This window comes from Pseudonaja textilis, chromosome 1 (genome assembly GCF_049901715.1).
Source record: "Pseudonaja textilis isolate UNSWEBS1 chromosome 1, rPseTex1.2, whole genome shotgun sequence".
NCBI lineage: Eukaryota > Metazoa > Chordata > Lepidosauria > Squamata > Elapidae > Pseudonaja > Pseudonaja textilis.
This window is the reverse complement of record NC_141990.1, coordinates 212,849,803-212,873,013: the sequence shown is the minus strand read 5'-3', so window position 1 is coordinate 212,873,013 and position 23,211 is coordinate 212,849,803. Positions and strand designations below refer to the sequence as shown.

Here is a 23,211-nt window from a genome sequence, read left to right as displayed (position 1 = left end):
TTTTATCAATTTATCAACAGAATCTTTGATAGAATTTTCCTTTCTTTAAACGAAAGTTTCAATCAGACGGGGGAGGGGGAGAGAGAAAGGATTAGAAAAAGAGTGAAGTTGGGAGTTTAGGAAAAGAATAATTTCAGATCTTTTTTGCTAGATATACTGTAGATATAAAGTACATTAACATCTTACTCTAAGATTAACAATAGTATACAGTATTTCTATAATCATGAATAGTTCTAATTGTCAAATCCTAGAATTAGAGTTTCATTTCAGTTTCAAACAAAAAGTCCCAAAATGGTCTCCAATAGGAAAAAGTCTTTTCCATAATCAAAGTAGTCAGTTTCACCATCTCAGCCAGCTGAAAACACGAAGGGATGATTCTTTCTTTCCATAAACCCTCAGCTTGGTTAACAAATTGTTCTTGACATTGTTTATCATGAGTTGCATGTTGTTTTTATTATTTGAAAATGTATATGGAAATATAAGCATAACTAAGGACATAATGTAAAAATCAGTTTAAGTATAATGTCAACATAACTTTGAAAGAATTTGAACAAGGAAGGTGCTTCTACCACAAATCATTTAATATCTACAAGTCAATCTGGGGTATAACATTGTTTCCTGAGATGTCAAGTTGTTGGTGGATGAATGAGGATGTGTTGTATGTTGGCGTGCCAAAAATTTCTGTGTGGATTTTTTTTTACTGTTGTGAACCACCCGGGGTTATGTTGCATAAGATGGGGGGAGGGCTATATAAATAATTTAAATAAGTAAATAAATAATCTAAAAATTCCTATCTGTGACTGAATAAAATTTAATGCATAGGATTACATTAGCAATCTTAAAATATTTCCTTGAGTCTATTTTGACTATCCTTTTGTTGTTGCTGTTGTTCCTTCAAGTCATACTTGATCTCTGGCAACTGTCTAGTGGTTTTCTTGTCAACTGTCTAGTGGTTTTCTTGCCAACATTTTTGGAAGTGGTTTGCCAATGCCTTCTTACTATGACTGAAAGACAGTGAAAGGTCAAAAGTCACCTAGATGGCTTCAAGCCTAAAGGAGGACTGGAATTCAGAATGGTCCTGGTTTCCAGCCTGTTGTCTTTAACCACTTCACCAAACTGGGTCTCTAATTATACACAGGCCTTTATTAAAGTCTATTCCTGCCTTTGGTTTCACGAATCCTCTCTTTGTCTATAGAATTCAAGCCTGTACAAGTATTTAGCATACCCTCACCTTATTATATACTTTTAATCTTGTCTCCTCAACTGGAGCCTCTAACAGACAGTGTCTGGCCTAAGTTCAAAGAGATAGTTAAGTACTATCTGTGTACTATGGAATCATCTTTAAAAGCAACCCAAGGTTATTTGAGGCTTGAAAACAACGATATCCATGTTTAACCCAATATGGAAATATTCTAAATTCCAAACATCAAGTTACAGCCTGCCAGCTGAACAATATTTTAACACAGTACTGTCCTGAGTTGCCACTTAGGCAATGTACCATAATTAAGCATGTTGGGTATTAGCAATCATGAATGCAATTCTCGCCTTTATTGGGTAATAGACAACTATCCTTTCCTGCAATGTAATCATCATTTACTGAATGTTGTTTGAATTCACAAGGATAATGTAATTACCCAATTTGATTCTTAAATAAAATTGTCCTAATATATGGTGAGAAGCTACATGAAAATGTAATGTTTGGTTATAGTTTATAAACTAAACCAAGCCAGTACCAAATGATATATAAACAGCTCTGCATCATGATCAGAAGTGAGAGAGAGTTATTTGTGAGTGCTGTAACTTGGGAACAAAAGTAACTTGTTTATGCCTTGCAGATAAAACACTAGGTCTCCTTCATAATTATAAATTCCTGACACTTCTATTAGGCAAAACCATCTTCTGTTGGGTTAGATTCAGGATTTAAGTTCCAAAACCCTAAATGGATTGATTTTTTTTTAATAAAGAAAAAAATCCTGACTTTTCCTCCAAATCCTTTGAATGAACCCAGTTCTGAATGTGCCATTAAAAATGTACATTCACATTGCGGGTGGGGGGGGGGAATGGACCCTGAGATGCGCTGAAGCATATAGAGGGTATCCTCCATTTACGATCATAATTGCTCCAATTGTTCTCACCTCTGAATTCCATATATCCTTGCCATCTGTAAATCAGATTTAAATTTTTTTGATCATAATAAATGCAAAGAAGCAACATAAAGTACAATCACATTTATATCACCTACACCAAGGATGTTAAACATAAGGCCCGGCCGCGATGTGGTTGGATCCAGTCTGCGGGCCATCCTGGAAAATATAAGGGGTTGGCCCACATCGCTTCAGCCAGTCTACCCAATGCAAAGAGGAAACATCAGGCCAGTGTGGCTTCAGCCCGGTCTACCCAATGCAAAGAGGAAATATGCCAGCAGTTTGGGGAGTGGTGTCAAGCTGGCCACGCCCACCATCGGCCACACACACACACCCGAGGTCAACTAGAGCCCTGATGCAGCCCTCAATGAAATTGAGTTTGACACTCCTGATCTATGCCATAGAGCCGTGGTGGAACATGCTGACTCTGTAAACCACTTAGAGAGGGCTGTGAAGCACTATGAAGCGGTATATAAGTCTAAGAGCTATTGCTCTTATAGTTTATATAGAAATTGATTTCTATTGTTTCTATTACAAAACAGAGCATGAATCAGAATCGCCTATCTACAGTAAGAGCAAAAAACTAAGCCATAGTCAATATGCATAAATCAGTAGGCATAGTTGGTCAGTGACTTAAAAGACACCAGATAAGGTCTATACTTCGAGTCCTAGCACCACATGACGGAATGAGCTCCCATCACTTGCCTCTGTTCCTCCCAAACTAACAGTTTGAAAGCATGTAAATGCAAATAGGTAAATAGGTGGGAAAGTAACAACGTTCTGTGTTTCACCATACGCTTTGCACTGCAGAGTGGTGTTATGCTGGCCACAAGTCTTCAGACAGCGCTGGATCAATGCCTGAAAGAAATGGAACTGAGCACTGCCTCCTAAAGTCGACGACAATTAGTGGAGTAAAACTGCAAGGATATCTTTACCTTTCTGCAAAGAATCAATGTGCATGAAGAGTTACATGCAGGTGATCTCTAGTAGTAACTCTTGCTGAGTAAATGACCATGGAAGAATAAGTATTTCCCTAATTTTTTCACTGTCATTCTCAGAAATCCTGAAGATGAATCACACATGAAAGGGGATTCTTTATCCTTACTTCACAGAATCCCATTTTCATAAATACTGAATGCTTAAGAATTACCATTTTTGACCTTCAGGAAAAAAATGAGAAGAGTACAAAAAGGTGGCATAAACCTCATTCAGTTGGTAATTAATACATTGTTCAAAATGTAAGCTTATCACTTGAAGTCTATATTCAATTGAAATAAAGCCTATTCTTTGGAGCCAGGAGTATGAAATGCAGCCTTGTCACTAATGCTCCCTGCTGGACAGCTTTTAAAGACTAGCACAGCTGCTGCCTTTTCTCTCTTGTAGATTAGACTCCTCACAGAGGAAAAGAAATTAATGTGTAGGTAGTCCTGGTTTAGCAATCACAACTGAGACTAGCAATTCAGTTGTTAAGTAAATCGTTTACTAAATGAAAACTGTGCTTAGAAGCTTACCAAGCTTACTAAGATTTCCTTTGCTTTGCAGTCCTGTGAAGGTTGTGAAATTAGTTTTTCACCACCATTGTAATTGCAAATAGTCACTAAATAAGAAAGTTGTTGAATGAGGACTCCTTGAAATTGAGAATTTTAAGATAATGAAGATAATTAATCTGTCCTACTGAGTTCTTCAAAGCTGTTCTTAAATTCATGGACAAACCAAAGAAAATAGCCTTTTAGTGAGTCTCAGAACCTGAAAACCATAGAGGAGCACACAAAAATCAATCAGTGGCCTGAGATGAAACTATTATGTGATGAATTTTATTTTAGTTAAAATATTGGTGAAACCAGACACTGTGGTTTGTAATAAATCATTTACGTCTTAGTAGGAAGGAAGTACGAAGTGCTCTGATAGTAGTTTATTAAATAACTTGTGATTTAGCAAACCATAGTTTAGCGTGATACATAAGCCCATATTTATATGTTCCTGTCAAAAGATGAGGCATTGCAAACCTCTTTTCTCTGCTTGTCTGCTCCAGATCATACATAAAAGTGAAATAAATTATCCATTTGTAAAATGTGAGGACAAATTTAGATAATTTGGAACCCATTACTTGATTCTTCATGTGTATGGACAAGTTTTCTGATCGTGACCTTACCGTTAAGGAGCCAGGTGATCTGAGGAACAGGTATCCCCTCAACTGAGCACCGAAGTGTAAAATCCTGCCCTTCACTCACGTGGCAGGATTTCAAGACCCGGAGAAAATGGGGAGGTACCTCCTTCACTTTAGGCCCTACAGATCAAAGCAAAAGGCAGTTAATAAAATTCAATGCTAACAGATGATCTCAGAATAAGATATTCTAGGCCAATGACAAAGGTAATCCTTAAAGAGAAAAACATGTTTTACTAATGTGTCAGAAACATAGTCAGCAAAATTAACAAAGTTTAGTTGCTTCTAGTCAAGAACTTCAGATATAATTCATATGAACGGAATTCATTCTAAAATGAGAATGCAAATTGATATGTATACATTATTTTCATTCATATTTCTAATATTGCTTACTTCTTGGTGACTCTAGGTAGCATACAAATTTAACACCAAAGAAGTAGAACAGCAGCAGACAAAAAAAGAAAAGAAAGAAAGATAATATCCTAGTGAAATAGACATAAAACACATCATGAAAAAACCCCTCATATCCCACCCTAGCCCAAAGCTTGGAGAAAAGTCAGGTCTAAAAGGATGTAGCACTGGCATTATTTAGTGTGTTTTATACTATGAAAGGGAGTATCTTTTTTTTCCAGGTGAGGAAACTATTACATACCTAGACAGTCACCTAAGCATACTTTGCAACTAAAAAATGCTTACTTTTTACTGTTAATAGCCACCTGGTTGAAGCTTGTCCTCCAGGATTGAAAGCTTTGCAAGAGTAAAATCCACTGTCTTCCAGCTGAGTTTTTTTCAGGCATAAACAATGGACTCCATCTTCTTCATAGATCAGGATGCTGTCTCCCGTTTCCAGGAGGGCTCCTTCTTTGAACCATTCAACAGTTGCCTGGGGTTTCCCTGAAACTAGTTTATTACAGGTGGATTAAGCATGGGGGTGGTGGTCTAAATTTTACAATTTCACAATGTCTCAGTATTTTTCTTGGCTACCACCAATCCCTAGCTTTGCCCTTTAAAGAGTAACCATAATTTTGACACTGCTAAAAAATTACTCAACTATTCAAGATTAGATCTGTGTTGTTCATTTTTGACTGGCCAATGACAGAAATAAAATTCTGCCTGTCTAGATTAAGTTTTACAATAATAATTTAGAGTAATAATCTTAGTTGCAAAACTATACTATGATATGTTGTTTGGAGAAAGTTGAATTTGATTTTTTTCCAACAAATAATCAAGGCAGAATATTTTCTTGGCTCATCCAATTAATCTTAATCAGCAGACTTAAAAAAGATTTTGTTTAACTAGATCCATAGGACAGTACTGTACAGAAATATCTTCCAAATTTTCCTTCAGACTTTTTTAAAAAAATGAATGTAAATGAAAAAGCCATGTCACATTATTTTTCAGTTTTTAATTTTCAAAGTTAAAACAAACTTACATTAAATCAAAATCCACTAGACTATGCTCGAATTTAATTAAGAGAGTTAATGATATAAAAACATTGAACTCATTGTTCTAAACAGTTGAAACATCGTCCTATTGTGAATTTGGCATCTCTGTCTAGCCAACATGTGGTAGGAAGATATTTCTGAATGCTCTTCCATGTTAAAAAAGTACAACATAACAGTAATTTTAAATCAACTCTGCTAATTCTCCTATATAAGTAGTCCTTCAGTTACGACCACAATTGAGCCCAAAATTTCTGTTGTTTAATGAGAAATTTGTTGAGTTTTGCCCCATTTTGCCACCTTTTTTGTCTCAGTTGTTAAGTGAATCACTGCAGTTGGTAAGTTAGTAACCTGGTTATTAAGTGAATCTGGCTTCCCCATTGGCTTTGCTTGTCACAAGGTCACAAAAGTTGATCACATGATCAACTGCAGAGGTAATAAATATGAACCAGTTGCCAAGTGTCTGAATTTTGACCACATGATCTGCAAAGGATGCTGTAAAGGATATAACTATGAAAAACTATCTTAAGCCACTTTTTTCACATGGAAAGACTGTAATGTACGTGATTTTCCCTGTGAAGTATAAAGTAATACAATCCATTCTTATTCTATTCCCTCATGCTTCTGCACACATACCCATGTGATACTAATATAACTTTTGGCTTTCATTATCAAATTCTGTAGCTGAAAGCAGGAGTGTTATCTAGCCAGTTTGACCTATGTGATCTGATTATAATGTTTTTTTCAGCTCTTCCATTGGTTTCCTCCAGAAGGAGCAGTATGCTGGGGACTAGAGCTGAACTTGTACACCATTCTAGGCAGACTGAGTATTGTGCCTCTTGCATTTCATCTACCTTTTGCTGAAGACAAAGACTCATAATGGGGGTGGTAATGCTGTACAAGAGAAACTAATCACGCTTATCTTATAGTTACAGTAAGTGCAGTTATTTGTCTATGCTTGTCTAGGGAAACAAGAGGCCAACCCCCATTGCCCATGCTACGTAAAAGCTCTGGCTGAAAACATCTCAACCTTTGTCAATGGTTAAAAAAAACCTCCTTTGATATCCATGGTGAGATGGCCATCCATTTTCTGTTTAAAAACATCCCAGAAAGGAATCAGTAAATGCTTTCTTACCTCTGCATCTAAATGTAATCACTTCTCCTTCTAATGCTTCTTGGCTTTGAGGCCGACACTCAAATTGTGGAGGGATTCTCTGAATCTTTATTTCTGCTGCACTCTTCTTTAACTCAACATGATTTTCCAATTCTTCAGGGGTCAGATTATCTGGCCTGGTAGACAAAGCAGCCTGGCAATCTGCTGCCAGTAATTGCTTTGTTTTTTCTCCATTAACTTCCAGTTCAGAGGAAACTGCCTTCAATTCTGCCTTTGGTCTGGGCTGTATTTTCACAGAGCGAAGAGTTATGGTGCTTGATGTTTTCTGCAGAACCTGTTGGCCTTTCTTGTCTTCTTTAGGTGGCTCTCTGATGGGTTCCTTCACTTGTTGTAATTGAGTCTCTTTCACTACTTTGGACGGAGCAAGGTGAATTTCTCTCTTCACCAATGGCCTTTCTTTGGATTCTAGCAAAAGCTCTGTAGTAGTTGATTTAAGGTCTTTAACTATCCCATTGCTAGTGGGTTTTCTGATCTCTGAGGTTTCGAAAGCTTTGGTAGTAATGGTGGATTTTGTAGAGGCACTGGGATTTACTGATGTGCTAAAGGGAAAATATTTTCTTAAGCCAAGAGAACAATTTGTAAAAGTAAATGTATTTCTTAAAAACCACTTGCTTAATGTTTGAATGTTGATTTTAGGCAGATCATTTGATTTCTGTTCCATGACGTTGTTTCCCATCAAATGTGTATAATATTTTATGTAAAAGGAACAGAACTGCATTTTGACATGCTACTTCTGTATAAACAAAACAATTGTGGATGAGGCAAGCCATTCTTTATAAGGCCAATGCATATATTATGAGGCAAACCAAGTACAAATCCCACATTTATTTTTCAGTAACTTCAGTAAAAATAATTTCAATAAACAAAGGTTGAAACATTCAGTTCCAGCTAACTCACTGTGGGACAGCTCGCCATGGACAACTCGCCACAGGACAACTTGTGGTAATATATCCATCATATTCTTGTACAGCTTTGTAAGATCTGGGGGTATCACAAACGCTCCTCATGAGGGCAGTAGTGTCTTTATGATGAGAGTTTGATCCTGTTATGGTCTGCTAAGCTCAGAGACCAGGAATGTGCGTGGGAGTTCACAGTACCTGGAGCCATTCCCATGAGACCTTTGGTGCCCTGCTTTCTCACGGGAACTTTATCACCTTCGCTGAGGCCTAGCTAGATAATGTTGCTGAGCTAATGTTGAAGTCATTGTTTTGATTTTGTATTTGCATTTTCTTAATAAATACTGCTACCCGAGGGCTCTCGGGGCTGGCAGTTGCTCAGACGTCTTCCCTGCGTCTCCCATTTTTTTTCAATTGTCAGTCCACCACACAACTCACTGCAGGACAAGAGTTACACTAATATCAAAGAAATGGTGGAATAGAATCATTTAAGAAAGGATGAAAAAGGAAGGGCAGAATGAAATATGAATGGAAAAAATTAAAACTAATTTTTATTTATTTAAATAATGAAATAGTTAAACTGTCCTGTGGCGATTAATTGATAAACTGTCCCACAGCAAGTTGGCCAGTGGCAAGTTGGCCAATGGTGAGTTGGTTCTAATGAGTTGGCTGTGATACGTTGTCCCATTCTGCTCTCAGAGAGTCAAAAGCTGAAATGCTCTATTACATGACAACCATGTCATGTTTGGCTATTGAAGATTCAAAGACATACATAACTGACAGCAGGTAAGCTGAAGGCTTAAACAATAATAACTAATAACATAAAATGTGTTATCTATGTTGTTTTTAAAAGGTAAAACCCAAGATAACGGAGGAAGGAATGGAAAATACATACCAAAAAGGTTGAGAACATGCATCCCTTTTTAGAGAACCTGAAATGACAAAAGATTAAAAATGAAACATAACATTTCAAGCTAAAGTGTAAATTGCAGTTTGCTTTAAGATAGAACTATACTTCTTGATCCTTGGTCTCATGTTAATTTGTCCCCGAACATAGACATCTGCAGGGAAGAGAACACAGGTCAAATGACCTTGTTGGGCAAATGGCACAGCTTTAACAAGCACAAGTACAAAATAGCAGCATTTGTATGATGACAAAATCATATATACACAATCATTTTAGCACCATTACAATTTAAACCAGATGTAGTTTCCATCCATAGAAAGAGAAGACGAAAAGAATAAACTTAAGAAATATGGAAGGTAAAAATATTTTTATTATTTCTCCTTTCCTTTCCTTTCCTTTCCTTTCCTTTCCTTTCCTTTCCTTTCCTTTCCTTTCCTTTCCTTTCCTTTCTTCCCTTCCCTTTCCTCCCTTGTGAAATAATGAAAAAAAAAGAACATTGATTACTTTGAACTATGGATTATATTGTACTAATAACACCATGAGGTTCAGGTAGAACCTATCATCTGATCCTGAGTGAAATAAACACTGATGGCATTCTTGAGGCCAAGATCAGAAAGCAGAAGTTCATGTGATTTAGGTATTTGATGAGAGCAAATCAAGCCTAGAAAAAAATTATAATTGGCAAGGTTCAGGTGTACAGAAGAATGGGAAGATGATCAGTAAGGCAGATGAATGAGATCAGGGAACAGAATGAAATATCCTTGAAAAGTGTTACCATGATAAAAATGGCAGGAATTTCTTGGAAACAACACAATAGCCACTAATTAAATTGTTGGCATATAACTAACTAGAGAAGGAAATCAAGTGTCTCTGTAGATATATGTTCTTTTATTTGATGTGCTTTGGCGTTCTGCAATGCACTTTGCTTGGCTGCTGCCTTTCATCCTTAATCTTCTTGGCTAGGAATTATCTTCTGGTCAGATTTGAGAAGCTCAAACTCACATGAGATCATGATTCAAACCTTTTATGATTACAAAAAAATGTACTGGTCTTTTTTATTCCTATCACAGATTGATCTACTCTTGCCTTTCGGCTTCTGCTTCTTTCTGTCCCAATCTTAATAATCAATGCTCAGTTAGTTTACAGTCTGTAAAAATTAGAAGGGAGTAGGATTTGCTCTCATTTTATATACTAATGGTGTTAATCTTGGTAGTTCCTTGATTAGGCTGTTGTTTATTATTAGCTTGTTTGTCTGATGATGTAGCACCAGGCACAGGAATCAATTATGAAGTTAATACTATGACATTGGGCCAGTCTTTTATGTAATCTTTTTTACATGGTTAGGGTTAAAGGGAAAACCATACTCTCTTATGAATCTTAACTCCTTTAAGTATGAGCTAGTTTACAGGAGCAGAATCAACAAAAGAATGACATCATTGGTATCCCCCACCACCACCACCACCATTTTCACTCACAAGATGTCTTCTATTTTTTAAATGTGACTAGGAGGAAGAGAAAGGAACCTGGATTTCACTATAATCTTTTTGTAATAATTTGAAAAAAAATTAAACCTGATCTGTAGGTTTGGACCATAATTTAGAAGTCACTCTGAAAAAACAGGAGGAGGGAAAGAGTTTTGAAAAATAAAAGAACTGGCCCAACTCTTCGAAAACATTTAGTTGGCAAGTCTGCGTTTTTTCCTTTTAATCTGTTTTGATCATACCTTGAACCATTAGTTCTGCAGTCACAGAAGCCTTCCCAGCATTATTCATCAAGGTACAAGTGTAAATTCCAGCATCAGCCAGCTGAACATTTTGGATTTCCAAAAACTGGATGCCTGCTTTCTCAAACATGTTAAAGTGATCATTTTTCTGCACCTGAATTTCATCCTGCATGCATCAAGAAATAAAATGACATGTCTAGATGTATTCATGAAAAGAGAAAAAATATATCATTTAATTTCATGTTTTATTATTTTCTTTATTTCACAATGCAATGCTTTCCTTTCCATATTCATATAATATTAAAATGCTCCTCAAAAATAAACCACTCTACCAGAAACAAAGTAATTGACAACTAAAAAGACCAAAGAAGTATTTTTTAAAGTTTTTTTTTAGCATGTCGGAGTCCTGACATTAATACTCAAAATACGAGCATTATAGAGTTAGTTTCTTTAAACCAGATCAGATATTTACCTTCTAAACACTGGATCAAAAGATATTTTTATTTGAAAAAGACATGTCTGAGCATGACATCCTTGAAGGTAACTTCTAAGTGTTTGCTTCTCTTAGCTCTTTCTGTTGGACTTCTCAACATTAAAGCAGGCAGTGAAAAAATATATGATAAAGTGGGCCAAAACTGTAGTTATAATATACAGATGGAACAATGGAAAATATGTGGTTGAAAGGACTTAAATTTATATTATACTATAATCTTAAATATAATTTTTATAAAATGAGGTACCAGTGGTGCAATGGTGTATGTCAACAGAGAGGTTACTTAGAATATTTAAAGGCAATTCAAATTTATCTTGGAAATGTGAGCAACAAGAAGGGACATTTTACCATGTTTGGTAGACATATAAAAAAGCTAGAAAATTTAATACACTGGATCAAAGGATTTTAAAGATTAATATACAATGGAAACCAGAGGTTTTTCTTGTGGGGTTGATGGACAAACAGTTGAAAAACTCATAGAACTTGTTTTATACATAACTGTAGTGAGATGATTGTATACCCAAAGATGGGTAGATTCGGCACTACCCACAACAGGGAATGGCTGAAGATAATATAATTTTGCAGAGATGGCTAAATTGACTTTGAAAAGATAAAAGTCAGTATCTATGTTTATTGCTGACTGAAAACCCCTTATTGCATGAAACAGAATAAAATTAACTTATGATTTATATTTTTGATGATGACAGAATATAGAAAGAAGAGAGCTAGCTATTAACCATTGAGTAAGAGGTAATATTGTAATTGTACTTAAAACTCTTGTAAAGAAGATCAGAAGCTACTTTTACCTTTCTTGATCTGTTTCTTATTCTCTTCTTTTTCTCACTTTATATTAGTTTTTATTAGTTTATATCTTCTTAAAATTATGTAATAAAACTGTGTATTTTACATACATATACACACAAACAGGCCAGAATTGAAGGGCAATGAGTGGGTAGAGTGGCCATGATCTATAAGAATTCCATCTTGCTAACAAGATGTTCCATCCTATATACTCTGTCAATTTGGAGGGCATATGTTTAGATGGGTGGGATATGTATGGCTACTGTTAGCTACCATTCATCCTGCTATCTTTTCCTCTTCCCTAGATGGGTTACGCATTCTGATGTAATTAACCATGTTCAACTAGGATCTGGCCTATGATTGTAGTATGGCACATGCTGGATTTCACTTTCTGTTCAGGTGGAACTTCATCATCGTGGACAAAGCAGATACTCAAGAGTTTTACCCAGAATCCATAAAATTTTATCCATAAAATTCTGCAGGGGTAAAGGACCCATACACGAACCCAGGTACCCAACAGATTTGAATGATTTATTGATTATGCTTCTGTATCATTATTTGCAATGCTGTTGATGGAAGTGAGCTGGTACTTGATGCTACCCTACTATTTCAAAGCATTCTCTTCCTTCTCATAGAGCCACATGGCATAGTAGGGAACAGACATTGATGAAGTAGATAAGACATCAATTACAGCAGAGCACAGAAATTCTCAGGTGTAGTCAGATTAAGTGAGCAAAGCACATCTAAATAGTTCAATTGCAGTGGAGACAGAAATAATACTTATTTCTTTAACTCCAAAGCATCTATATTGAACTTGCCAACACAGCTTTTCCTAACTGTATGACATTTCTTCTACCACGGGAAAGCTCTGGGATAATTTATATTGTGATGAATCTACAATATTCTTTGTGGTCAGGATAATTAAATCTGTTCACAATGTGACATTGGGGTAGATTAGAGAAATGAAACTCCCCCCCCCCTCTCTCCTCATTTGTATTGCTTCAAAATTATGACACACATTCTCAAAGGACTTGAATTTGACTCCCAACTCTCTTAGCATTCAGAAAATCTATAGAGACAGATTTCTTTTACTGGTATTTTCACTTGTAATTGATTCTGACAACTATTCTTAATTTTAATAGGTTTAATTTTAGCTTCATGTTGCACAGAGACAAGAAATTATCTGATCATTTTACACCATCAGAAGTCAGAAGTATTACATACCACTAAAATTAGAACACTTTGAGATGGCAACGTTGACTTGTTGGGAAAAAGACATTCTTAATAACCAGAAACCCTATGTTTTGTGAAAATTGAAAAAAAAAATGAACATGTATTTTATAGTTTGATGCTTAAAAGGGATAGAATATGGGGAAAAAAAGGAAGCCATGATGAAACCTTGGAGAGAAAGAGGATAAAATATAAATGCATTTATAATTTAACAGATAACGGATAATCCGAGTTGTAAGGGACCTTATAGGTCATCTAGTCCAACCCCACGCCCAAACGGGAAACCCTACACCATTTCTGACAAATGGCAGTCCAATCTCTTCTTGAAGGTCTCAACTGATGGCGCTCCCACAACTTCCGAGGGTTTCTGTGAAGATCAGAAGCTACTCCTTTATATCTTTCTTTTTTCCTTTTATTTCTTTTATATTTACTTATGAATTTTCTGTTACTTTATTTTTTCCTTATTATTTTTACTTCGCAAAAAACTTAAGTAAAAATTAGAAATTGAATAAAGTTAGAACATTTTTGTATGAAAGTCTGTCTTTCAATGTTACTAAAAGGCTACATTCTGATATGCCAAACCACAATTTTACTAGTGATGCAAATGGGATCTAAAGGATCTATTTCCCCCCTAAATATAATACTAGACTAGGAAAAGGAAAAATGAACCAGGATTGAAGATCCTCTCAATATACAAGTATAATCAACTCTTCAGAAAATCTAAATAGCTGTGAAAACAACTATACCTTGAACCAGATGACCCGAGGCTGAGGTCGCCCTGTTATCTTACAGGAAAATTTACCACTCTGTCCTTCTCGTACAATAACCCGGTTGGGTTTTGTAGCAAACTTGGGCGGACATTCACCCCAGATGCTTGGCCGTTGTTCTATAGGTAGAACAGCAGACTGACCCCTGGAATGAAGTAATCAAATAGTATTACTGAATCATGCTTCTTACTGAATTTCAGAATATTGCAGGCAACATCTAATATGGTGCCACTCTAGAAATGAATTCCAAACATATTGTCCTGGAGTACATGTATCTTCAAGCATTAGAAAACAAAAGCTTGCTTTTTTCCAGTATTATGAGAAGGCGCACATGCCCACATTTGAACAAATGGTAGATTTAGACTTGGCACGAGAATATACTTGATCTCCATGAAAACTCTTGCACTTAAGAAGAACGGAAACTCTGTGCATGCATGTTAGTGTGTTCATTATGGAAGTGCAAGTTCAATAGATATATAAGAATGATCTTTACAATACAATTCACCTGAATTTAAATAACATTTTACTTACTGATTTCATGCAATATACACAGAAATGCACCTCCCCCGCAAAACCCCCACATTATTTGACAGATCTAACTGCAATGCAGCAAATAAGCTTTCTTCTTGGTCATTATTTCCTGAATTCTTGCACATTCTCTTACCATCATCTGAGTCCAACTGAACTGTGTGAGTCTTTGGAAGAACTATGCAATGTTGTACAAGCATAAATCAGGTATCTTTCTCAAAGCTACCATTAGATTAAGATGAAAAATATCTGAGTTATCCCTCCATCCCCAGGATAAAATGTAGGAAAAATTTCCATTTGAAGGGCTTGGAAAAAATACCTAGCCCAGAAGCCTCTTTCTACCTGCAAAAGTAGTGATAGAAAGAAGCCATCGTGATCAAAAAGGAAAGAAAAACAGCCCCTCTATTGATAATATCCCACACTTGGCTTTGATTTTCACAGAATATTTTTCCAAGTAAATAAACTTGTATGATTCTGTAAAGCAGACTCTAATACATATATTTTTGGAAGAATTGGAACTATTTACTGCAGATGATTTCTGGCACTTCATCTAAAAAACACTAATTATGCAGTTTAAACAAGGTATCTGGAAACAACACAACACAAAAAAATCAGAATCTGTTTTGCAAAACTGTAATTCATTTTAAGTAAATATTAAACAGGTAATACTTTTTGATACTGGGTCCTATCATGTTTGACTGATGATAAAAGGTTTAAATAAGGGTGGTGTAGGGGAGAGATAAATGGAATGTATTTTGTTTCAGGTACATGCTGTAAAACTGTCATTATTTGGCTTGGTTAATTTGGGGAATAATTCCTGGCATATTTGTAAAGGTGCAGGGAGAAACCCTCTTGTTCTTGATGTTTCAGTCAACTGGTACATTTACTACCTTATGAGCACCCTTTTTAAATGTTAAGTACTAAAAGTTATTTAAAAAGTAATACTAAGAAGCTTGTAAGAATTTTGTGATTTGAGAATCAGCAGCTGGGGAACATTAGTTTTTATCCTTTCTCTATTTTTAAAGATGATGAACATGTTGCCATAAATATCTCAGAACAAGGCCTTTCAAAAAAAGATCAGAGTGTGTCCCTTGCTATGTATGATGAATTAAATTAATTATATATTTTTGCAATGTTCATCAAGCTCTGCTTGTATTTCAGAAATTCAAAGGTCAAATAACCAATACCAGTTCAGTGAGTTCATCATTTAAAACTGTGATAAAAAGCCATAAAATAAGGAACAGTAATAGAACATTCAATATACACTAAGCAATGCCTATTTAGTCTTGTTCATACCAGTTCTTCACCAGTTCTGGTGGACCTGGATTTTTATAAATTTCCAAGCCAAAATACTATTGGCTAAATTCCCAAAAATGTCAAGCACAGAAGGTTAGAATTAGGTTTCCAGGAAGTCTGGTTCACTTTGATGGCAACTATCACCATCACACATAGTAGTGAATAATCAACAGTGATGAAAATGAAGCTGTGAGTTTCAAGCAAATTTAAAGTCATGGTTATGGCTCTGCACAAAATGCTTACCCATATGCAAGCAAGTTTGCTCATCTTCTGCAATATATTACAATACTTAAAGAAACTTACGAGATTTCAGCTCAAAAAGTAAACACTACATTGTAAACAATGTAATATAGGGAAACTTAATATGGAAATTATAGTTAGGTGATAATCAATTAGCTAAACATATTAAAGGGCAAAGAAATTATAAAAGTTGGGCCACCAATGACTTCTCTCTATTTCTTGCTTTAAAAAACACCTAGCAGATAAATATTATAATCTGTACTTCCTAGTGAAATAATAGTTAAAGAGTCATATTAGAAAATACATGAAATACATGAAACCCCCAAAAAGCAAGTTTCTATTGGCCACACTAGAGATGCCTAGATTAGATCTAATAGCAAATTTAAAAAGAAATAAATTTGTGGAATACATTACTTATAAATTTGGTTCAAAGTTCTGTCAGCTGAACAGAGTAAGTACAAAAGAGGCCAAATGGCTTACAATTCTTAACAATACTGAATACTGTAAAAAGTAAGGAAGATGAACTTGACAGAAATGTACAGGAACCATTACCTAGGGAAATGAAGCCAATTTTTTTTAAGTTGAGAGAAACAAGATTATTTGGAAGTGGCTCAGACACAGGTCTCCCTAATTCACAAGAGTATAAGAAGGAGAAGAAACACCACTCAACCAGATTTGCATCAGTAATATGAACTCCATTAGTTAGGCTAGACAGGAAAATATATGAACATTGTCATAACTATATAGTTCCATGAAATGTTTTGAATGCAGAATTATTATGACTAAAGCCAAACAGAAAATCTTGCCTTCTTTAGATATTTCAAAAGCTCTGCATGTTATGGAATAGATATCTGCTCTTAAGTATATAAATGCCACCCAAACTCTTACCCAGAACTTTTGGAACTGGAAGGCAAGTTATATTTCTTCAAAACTTTTCCTAAAAGAGAATAGAAAAATGGTCAGACATAAAAAAAATACTTTATCAGGACCGCAAATCATTGGGATCCTTAATTGAATTTATGGATTTTTCTATCTCTATATCTTGCAACAACATATTTGTTCATGATATTTTTTTTAAAAATACACCATTTGCTTCTCCATCTGTTCATTCATATCCACCTGAAAAACACATCTAATCAAGCTTTACTTACTTGTACCCATATGAGGTACAGTAATTGCAGCACACTAACAGCTATTTGCTGTGGCGTACTTTGAGAAGCAGCCCAAGCTACAGTCCTATACACCCAAATAAGAAACTTCTACTGAAAATATGGTTTACCTCCTTTGTCCACACATACAAATAGAACTGCTTAATTGTTTTTGCTATTTCAAAAACTGCTCATAGTCTTTCAGTGAGAAGTTTTTATTTAATTCCAAGTGACTAGCTTGAAGCCATATATTAATTCACCTGCCTGCATCTATTACTTTAATATATCTAAGACATTTCTATAACACATTCCTATGCAGAAGCAATCCAGGCAAAACTTTAAATCAGGGTTGAAGGTATTATGTTGTGAGTCTGCAGCACCATCTACTGGATGTGAGCAAGTGAATTTTATGAACTTTAATGGATGGTACAGTTGGTTTCTGTAAACTATAGGGAACAGCATAAAATATTGAAAAACATTAATGCAATTTAATGCAAAATTTAGTGAATAGACATTTATGCTTATCTCAACAGAAATCATGGTGGTTAAGTCTGACATTTGTACCAAAATGTCCTCAGGTCAAATTCTCCCTATATCATGGGTTTCTTCTAGAGATGCTTATGCAAGCAGTAGGATAACCGTGTTCTATCCTTAAAAGTAATTGTTATAAATTACCTAGGTTAACCTGCTTTGAAATACCAAAGTAGTCTTCCCACTTGGTATCCTGCAGATGAGAATTCTGTATAAAAATAGCTGTGCTGGATCAGGTTAAGGCAAAGCACAGCTCAACTCAGCATTCTGTTCCCAGTCAAATGCCTTTGGGTGCAGGAGGCACTGAAACCTCTTTGGAGAGATAGTTTTTCAAATCTTGGAGGGAAGATTGAGTATTTAGGGTAGATGGTATTCAGTCGAATTAATTCAGTTTCCTATTAAAGCCTCCAAGCTCTCAAAGACAATAGGTTAGATTAGGATGGGGTAAAATATAGCTCTCCAGATATTGAAAATCTACAGGTCCCAATAGCCCAGGTCACTAGAGCCAATTGTGAAGAGACACAGTTTTCTTAAATCATAGGTTTATTGTTCCTGATTTATTCTCAGAGTGTTTCATGGCTAAAGGCCTTGTCCCTCAAAGTCTTTGCCGCAAGTACACATTTCAACTTGTGTATTTTCAATTGCTGCGTTCCTTTCTTCCACTGAGTTAGCCAAGGCATTAAAAAAAAAAAGGTAGCCAACTGGCATTCTATCCTCAATTTTCCACATTTGCTTTTTCAATCAGGAAAAAAATAAACAAAATTGGGGTGGCGCAAGTCATTGCATAGAAAAAGAAAGAGCTTCCAGAATGGAAACTGTGCTAGACTGCTAATATTCTTACCTTCCACTGTCAATTCCACAGTCACCTGGCGAATCCCACCAGCATTTCTGGCCTGACATGTATACAGACCACCATCTTCCTCCTTCACCCCTTTAATCATCAAGCTGAAAATCCCTCGGATGCTGCAATCTGCTACACAGCGCTCTCCTGTGACAGGGTGCTCATTTCTGTACCACGTAATCTGAGGTTCAGGGTTGCCTCTCACCTAAAACAGTTCCATATAGAAACAGCCAGAGGGAAGAAATGGGGATTGAGGAAGGGAAAAAAAACAGAAAATGATTTTACCTGGAACAAATGTAGAACACTTTGCAAGCCAGTGGAAAAAAAGTATTTTCTGAAGTATTGTCTGTTAAACACATACAAATCACCAAGCGCCAAAAGGCAAAAATTCGAACAGAAAGAAGAGAATCTACAGATGCATCATGCTGTTAAACTAGCAATGTTGATCCAAGAACTACTTCTGCCTGTTGAGCTTTAAAAGCCAAAATTGAGAAATTTTGAGAAATAGTTTCACATGATAAATCTATGACCCCATTTTTCAATCTGGTACGGCAGACATATAACAGTGTAAATTAAAACAACCATATGTAGGTTGAAAAATCACAGGATATAATTTCTTTTATCAGATGAATTCTCCTTGAAAAGTATTCAAAAACAGCATTGTTCAGACAATTCCATATAAACCAGCTGCAAAATAAAAAGCAAGCAACAGTAAGCGTGCAAAGTCTGGTCAACAACATTTTTCACAGATGAAAATCAGATCTCCCAGATAAATTTTGTAAATTTAACTATTCTTTTCCCTTTTGGATAGTAGAGAATAACAAAGAAGGCCAAAACATAGTAATTATCATCTGTGGAGTATTTCATGCATTCACATTAATCTGAGCTTGAGGAAAAATTATATTTGAATCTGATTTTCAAACATTCATTCAAAGGATATGTATTTTCAACAAGGTAAACTGGGAAATAATTTATTGATATTTCTATATAAACATATGCAAGTTAAGCACCAAGATTTACTGAATTATCTTCCTTGAATTTCGAGTTTGCAAATGATCATGCTCTCTTCTCATATAATTGCATCCAAGAGAAGTACAACAGCTATGAATATATTTAGGATTGTTCTCTAAGGACACATTCACACACACACAAAAGCATACTCAAGAAGCAACAGCTTTCAAGCATAATTACATTCTATCTGGTAAATTACAGCATTCAGGCCTTCTGTTTATAATCTGATCAGAGGAAGAAAAAAATCCAGATACATTCTAAATCCACAACTAAGACTAAATTTTTAATCTAACTCTGAGACCAGCAGAAGATTTTTCAAGATGTATCTAAAATATAGTACATAGACCATGAATTTCTGAAAGAAATTGAGTGCTATAGCTCATAAGCACATAATTAAGAGTAGCAGGGTATTTGTTATGCAGAAAGTCAGCCATATAAAGTCAAATCACTGTTGTTTTTCAAACACTACAAATCTTTTAAATATCACTCCCAAAGAATAAAATTGTCCCACCAAAAAAGTACTGTGGTACATTAAACCTAAAATTGCAGAATATTCTTTGTCATGCTAATAGTTTACTTTATAATCTAAATAACAAAATTTTTATTACAGAAGTCAGCAATTCATGATCATTAAGCAAATCTTTCAAAGTTAACATCATTCTCATGGATAATGAATAGCCCTAACAAATTCTCATCCAACTTGGTGCTCTTGAGAAGACTGTAATTTTAGCAGGTTAGAAACTACTAGGACAGGTTTAGCAGATTGTGATTTTCAATTCGTAGGATTTCTGCCTCAAGAATTCAAAGCAGAGCCAGTATTTTAAGTTTTAATTGCATTATTATTACAAACTTATTGTTCTTAAAATTTAACTGCAGAATTCACCTGGCAGCTACCAGAAGGGAAATTTAGAGACTTTTCTCTGAATAGGAATGGAATTCAATAAAATATTCTAATTATGAAGTAAAATGTACATTATTTAACTATAAATTCCAGATTTTAATCAAATTTCAGGAAGAACAAGTTATATACAATGACACACCATAGCTGCCACATGTTTGCCAAGAACAGAAAATGCTGACACGTCATAAAGAGATTGCCACCAATGTTTCGTCTAGAATCCCAGATGGCTTATTAACTAATAATAAAAAAAATGAAATCAAATTCATTCTAAACTACTCATGCATTTCAAATAACCCAATGCAATTTTCAACTACAACACAAAGAAATCACATTTTGAAATTCCACATCTGGTGATGTTTAGGTTCTTATTCCATATGCAAACAGTACGAATAAGTACGTTATTTTGAAATGATCCAAATAATCTATTATGCAAAGACAATATGCTTCATATTTAGACACCCCCACTCCCCGACAGTGATCAAAATAGCAAAAAAAAAAAAAGCCAACAATAAAAAACGCTTTCCAATTCTCAGTTGACTCTAACAATTTAACTAGAAACCTTATCTTATACTTAGTTACTTGCAGATCTTTTCAAACCAGAGCGGTATATAAGTCCAATCAATCAATAAACAAATTTCACTAATCAAATACTTGTATCCTTATCAACAGTATAATGTAGTAGCTAAAATGCTGGGTAGAGAACAAGGAGTTACAAATTGAAGTTCCTACTTGACCAAAAAGCTCAGTGAGTGTATTTAGGCCAAACACGCTTCACACTTCCGTCTTGCTCTCACTCTAGTCTACCTTATAATATTGATTTGTCAGAATCAAATGAGGAGAGATCTTCTCTCATCTCTTTAATATGCTACTGAGTGCTCAAGAGAAAATATATGATATAATGCAACAAATAAGTAAATTTCATGACACTTATCTTTAGAAGTGGTGTGTTATCTATTTTTCATCCCACAATAAAAAAAAAGGGGGGGGGGTGGACTTTCAAGCTACAAAGATCTATTAACCAGATCAACTAAACAGAACATCTACAGCCATTTGAGGTAGTCCAAACAAGAAACCCAAACCATGAGTAATAAACTACTTTTTGTTATCAAATTGTAGGAATAGAATATTGCAAGTGTGAAAGCACATCTCTCCTGCCTTACCTTTACTTTCTAGGGAACTTCTGAGATGTTTTCTATACCTCCGTTCCTTCTGTGGTCTGAGATATATCTTATATGACTATTGCCCTGGCTGTGGCTGTCTTTCAGGGATATTCCCAAAGTCCATTACAATATCCATATTGGAGGAATCATGCTAGTAATTAAAAAGGAACGTGAAAGCCACAAAAAATGGAGAGACTATATTCTGCCATTATAGTTCTAATAGCCACAATTCTACCCCACCCCCTAGAGTGATTAAAATATGATGTGTCTCTAAATAAAATGGTTTTCTAAGAACACTGCTATTTTTTTCCAGATAAATTTATACAATCATGTAATATCATGATTGCTACTGTTAAAGTAGCAATCAGATTTCTTCCTGTACAATTGAAGTGCCCTCAGGTGAATATGTCCCTTCCACTATCTTCAAGTGGTACAGTGTAATTAGACTGTGTACCTGAATTTAGAAAATACTGAAATGTAAGTCAAGAGACTGAATTTTTTTAAAGAACTTCAGATAACTTCAAAAGATAATATATAAAAATATGTTCAATAACTCTTTAAACATGGGCCTAACAAATCTCCATAGTTATGGATATTTTTCAAATTTGGTACCATCACCAAAACCCTCTGTCTTTTTTTTTTTTTCTTGCATGGCTGATTTGTGAAACAGGATGGGAAGCAGTCTTCTGGTTGAAATCAATGCAGATAATCTTCAATTTACGATCATAATTGAGCCCAAAATTTCTGTTGCTAAGCAAGACAGTTGTTAAGTGAGTTTTGTCCCGTTTTGTGATCTTTCTTGCCACAGTTTTTAAGTGAATCATGGCAGTTGTTAACTAAATAACAGGGTTGTTAAGTGAGTCTGACTTCCCCATTGACTTTGCTTGTCAGAAGGTCACAAAAGATGATCACATGACCCCAGGACACTGTAATTATCATAAAGCACATGCCAGTTGCCAAGTGTTCAAATTTTGATCACGTGACCATGGGGATGCTACAATGGTCGTAAGTGTGAAAAACAGTCATAAGTCATTTTTCCGGTGCCGTTATAACTTTGAACATTCATTAAATGAACCGTTGTATTGTAATTGAGGAGTACCTGTACAGATTCAATGAATTTCATAAACATAACAATTATTCTGATGAAGATTGAGCACTAGAAAAACTCTATTAACATTCATTCTTCCTTTTCCTATGGCACTGAAGGCACTATGCCAATGATGGAGTACTTTCTGTTGTTGCTGGTGAATGTATTAAGCCCCTATACCCTTTCATGACACAAACTTACAATTATCTGTTGTATTTTATCTGTATTCTAGACCATCTCAGATAATTATGTGGTAATAAAATTCAGTTCTCCCACCCTTTGATTTCAATTCTTCCCGATAATAAGCAATGACATCTTTGCATTATTAAACAATGCAGTAATGGAGAGAGAAATTACAAATAAAGGTAGACAATAATTATTTTTGTAAAGCACATTTGGGAGTACAGTACTAAAACAATTAAAGTAATGAAACATCGTTATAGAAACTATAGTTTTTCCAAAACAAAAGCAAAACAAATACAAAAATTGTTAGTAAAGTTAAGCTGAGAATAACATCATTTTTTTATATATATTCTTGTAACAGAAAACTGTTCATGACTGATCTATAAGAGACAAGGTCTAGTAATAAAAAAAAAAATCAGGCAGCAGCTGCAAACCATACTCTTGAACATTATTTTGCTCTTTTTAATGTATCCTTGCAAAAATCCAGGAGGACTGTGGTATAGAAGTCAGTGTCATCATTTGTCATAACAACATATTAACTTTA

At 35.1% G+C, this 23,211-nt stretch overlaps 1 protein-coding gene across 6 annotated transcripts in view; it reads right to left on the bottom strand.

Annotated features, from left to right (window-relative positions):
* Window positions 1-23,211, bottom strand: part of MYLK (myosin light chain kinase) — a 186,307-nt gene that overhangs the window by 102,654 nt on the left and 60,442 nt on the right. For all 6 annotated transcript variants that reach the window (XM_087920404.1, XM_087920403.1, XM_087920405.1 and 3 more), the window contains exons 3-10: window positions 18,326-18,530; window positions 16,694-16,742; window positions 13,721-13,886; window positions 10,451-10,616; window positions 8,716-8,752; window positions 6,886-7,463; window positions 5,005-5,208; window positions 4,297-4,431 (exon numbers count right to left, since the gene is read on the bottom strand). In XM_087920404.1, coding sequence (XP_087776530.1) covers window positions 4,297-4,431; window positions 5,005-5,208; window positions 6,886-7,463; window positions 8,716-8,752; window positions 10,451-10,616; window positions 13,721-13,886; window positions 16,694-16,742; window positions 18,326-18,530 — 1,540 coding nt within the window. The remainder of the gene's footprint in view (window positions 1-4,296; window positions 4,432-5,004; window positions 5,209-6,885; window positions 7,464-8,715; window positions 8,753-10,450; window positions 10,617-13,720; window positions 13,887-16,693; window positions 16,743-18,325; window positions 18,531-23,211) is intronic.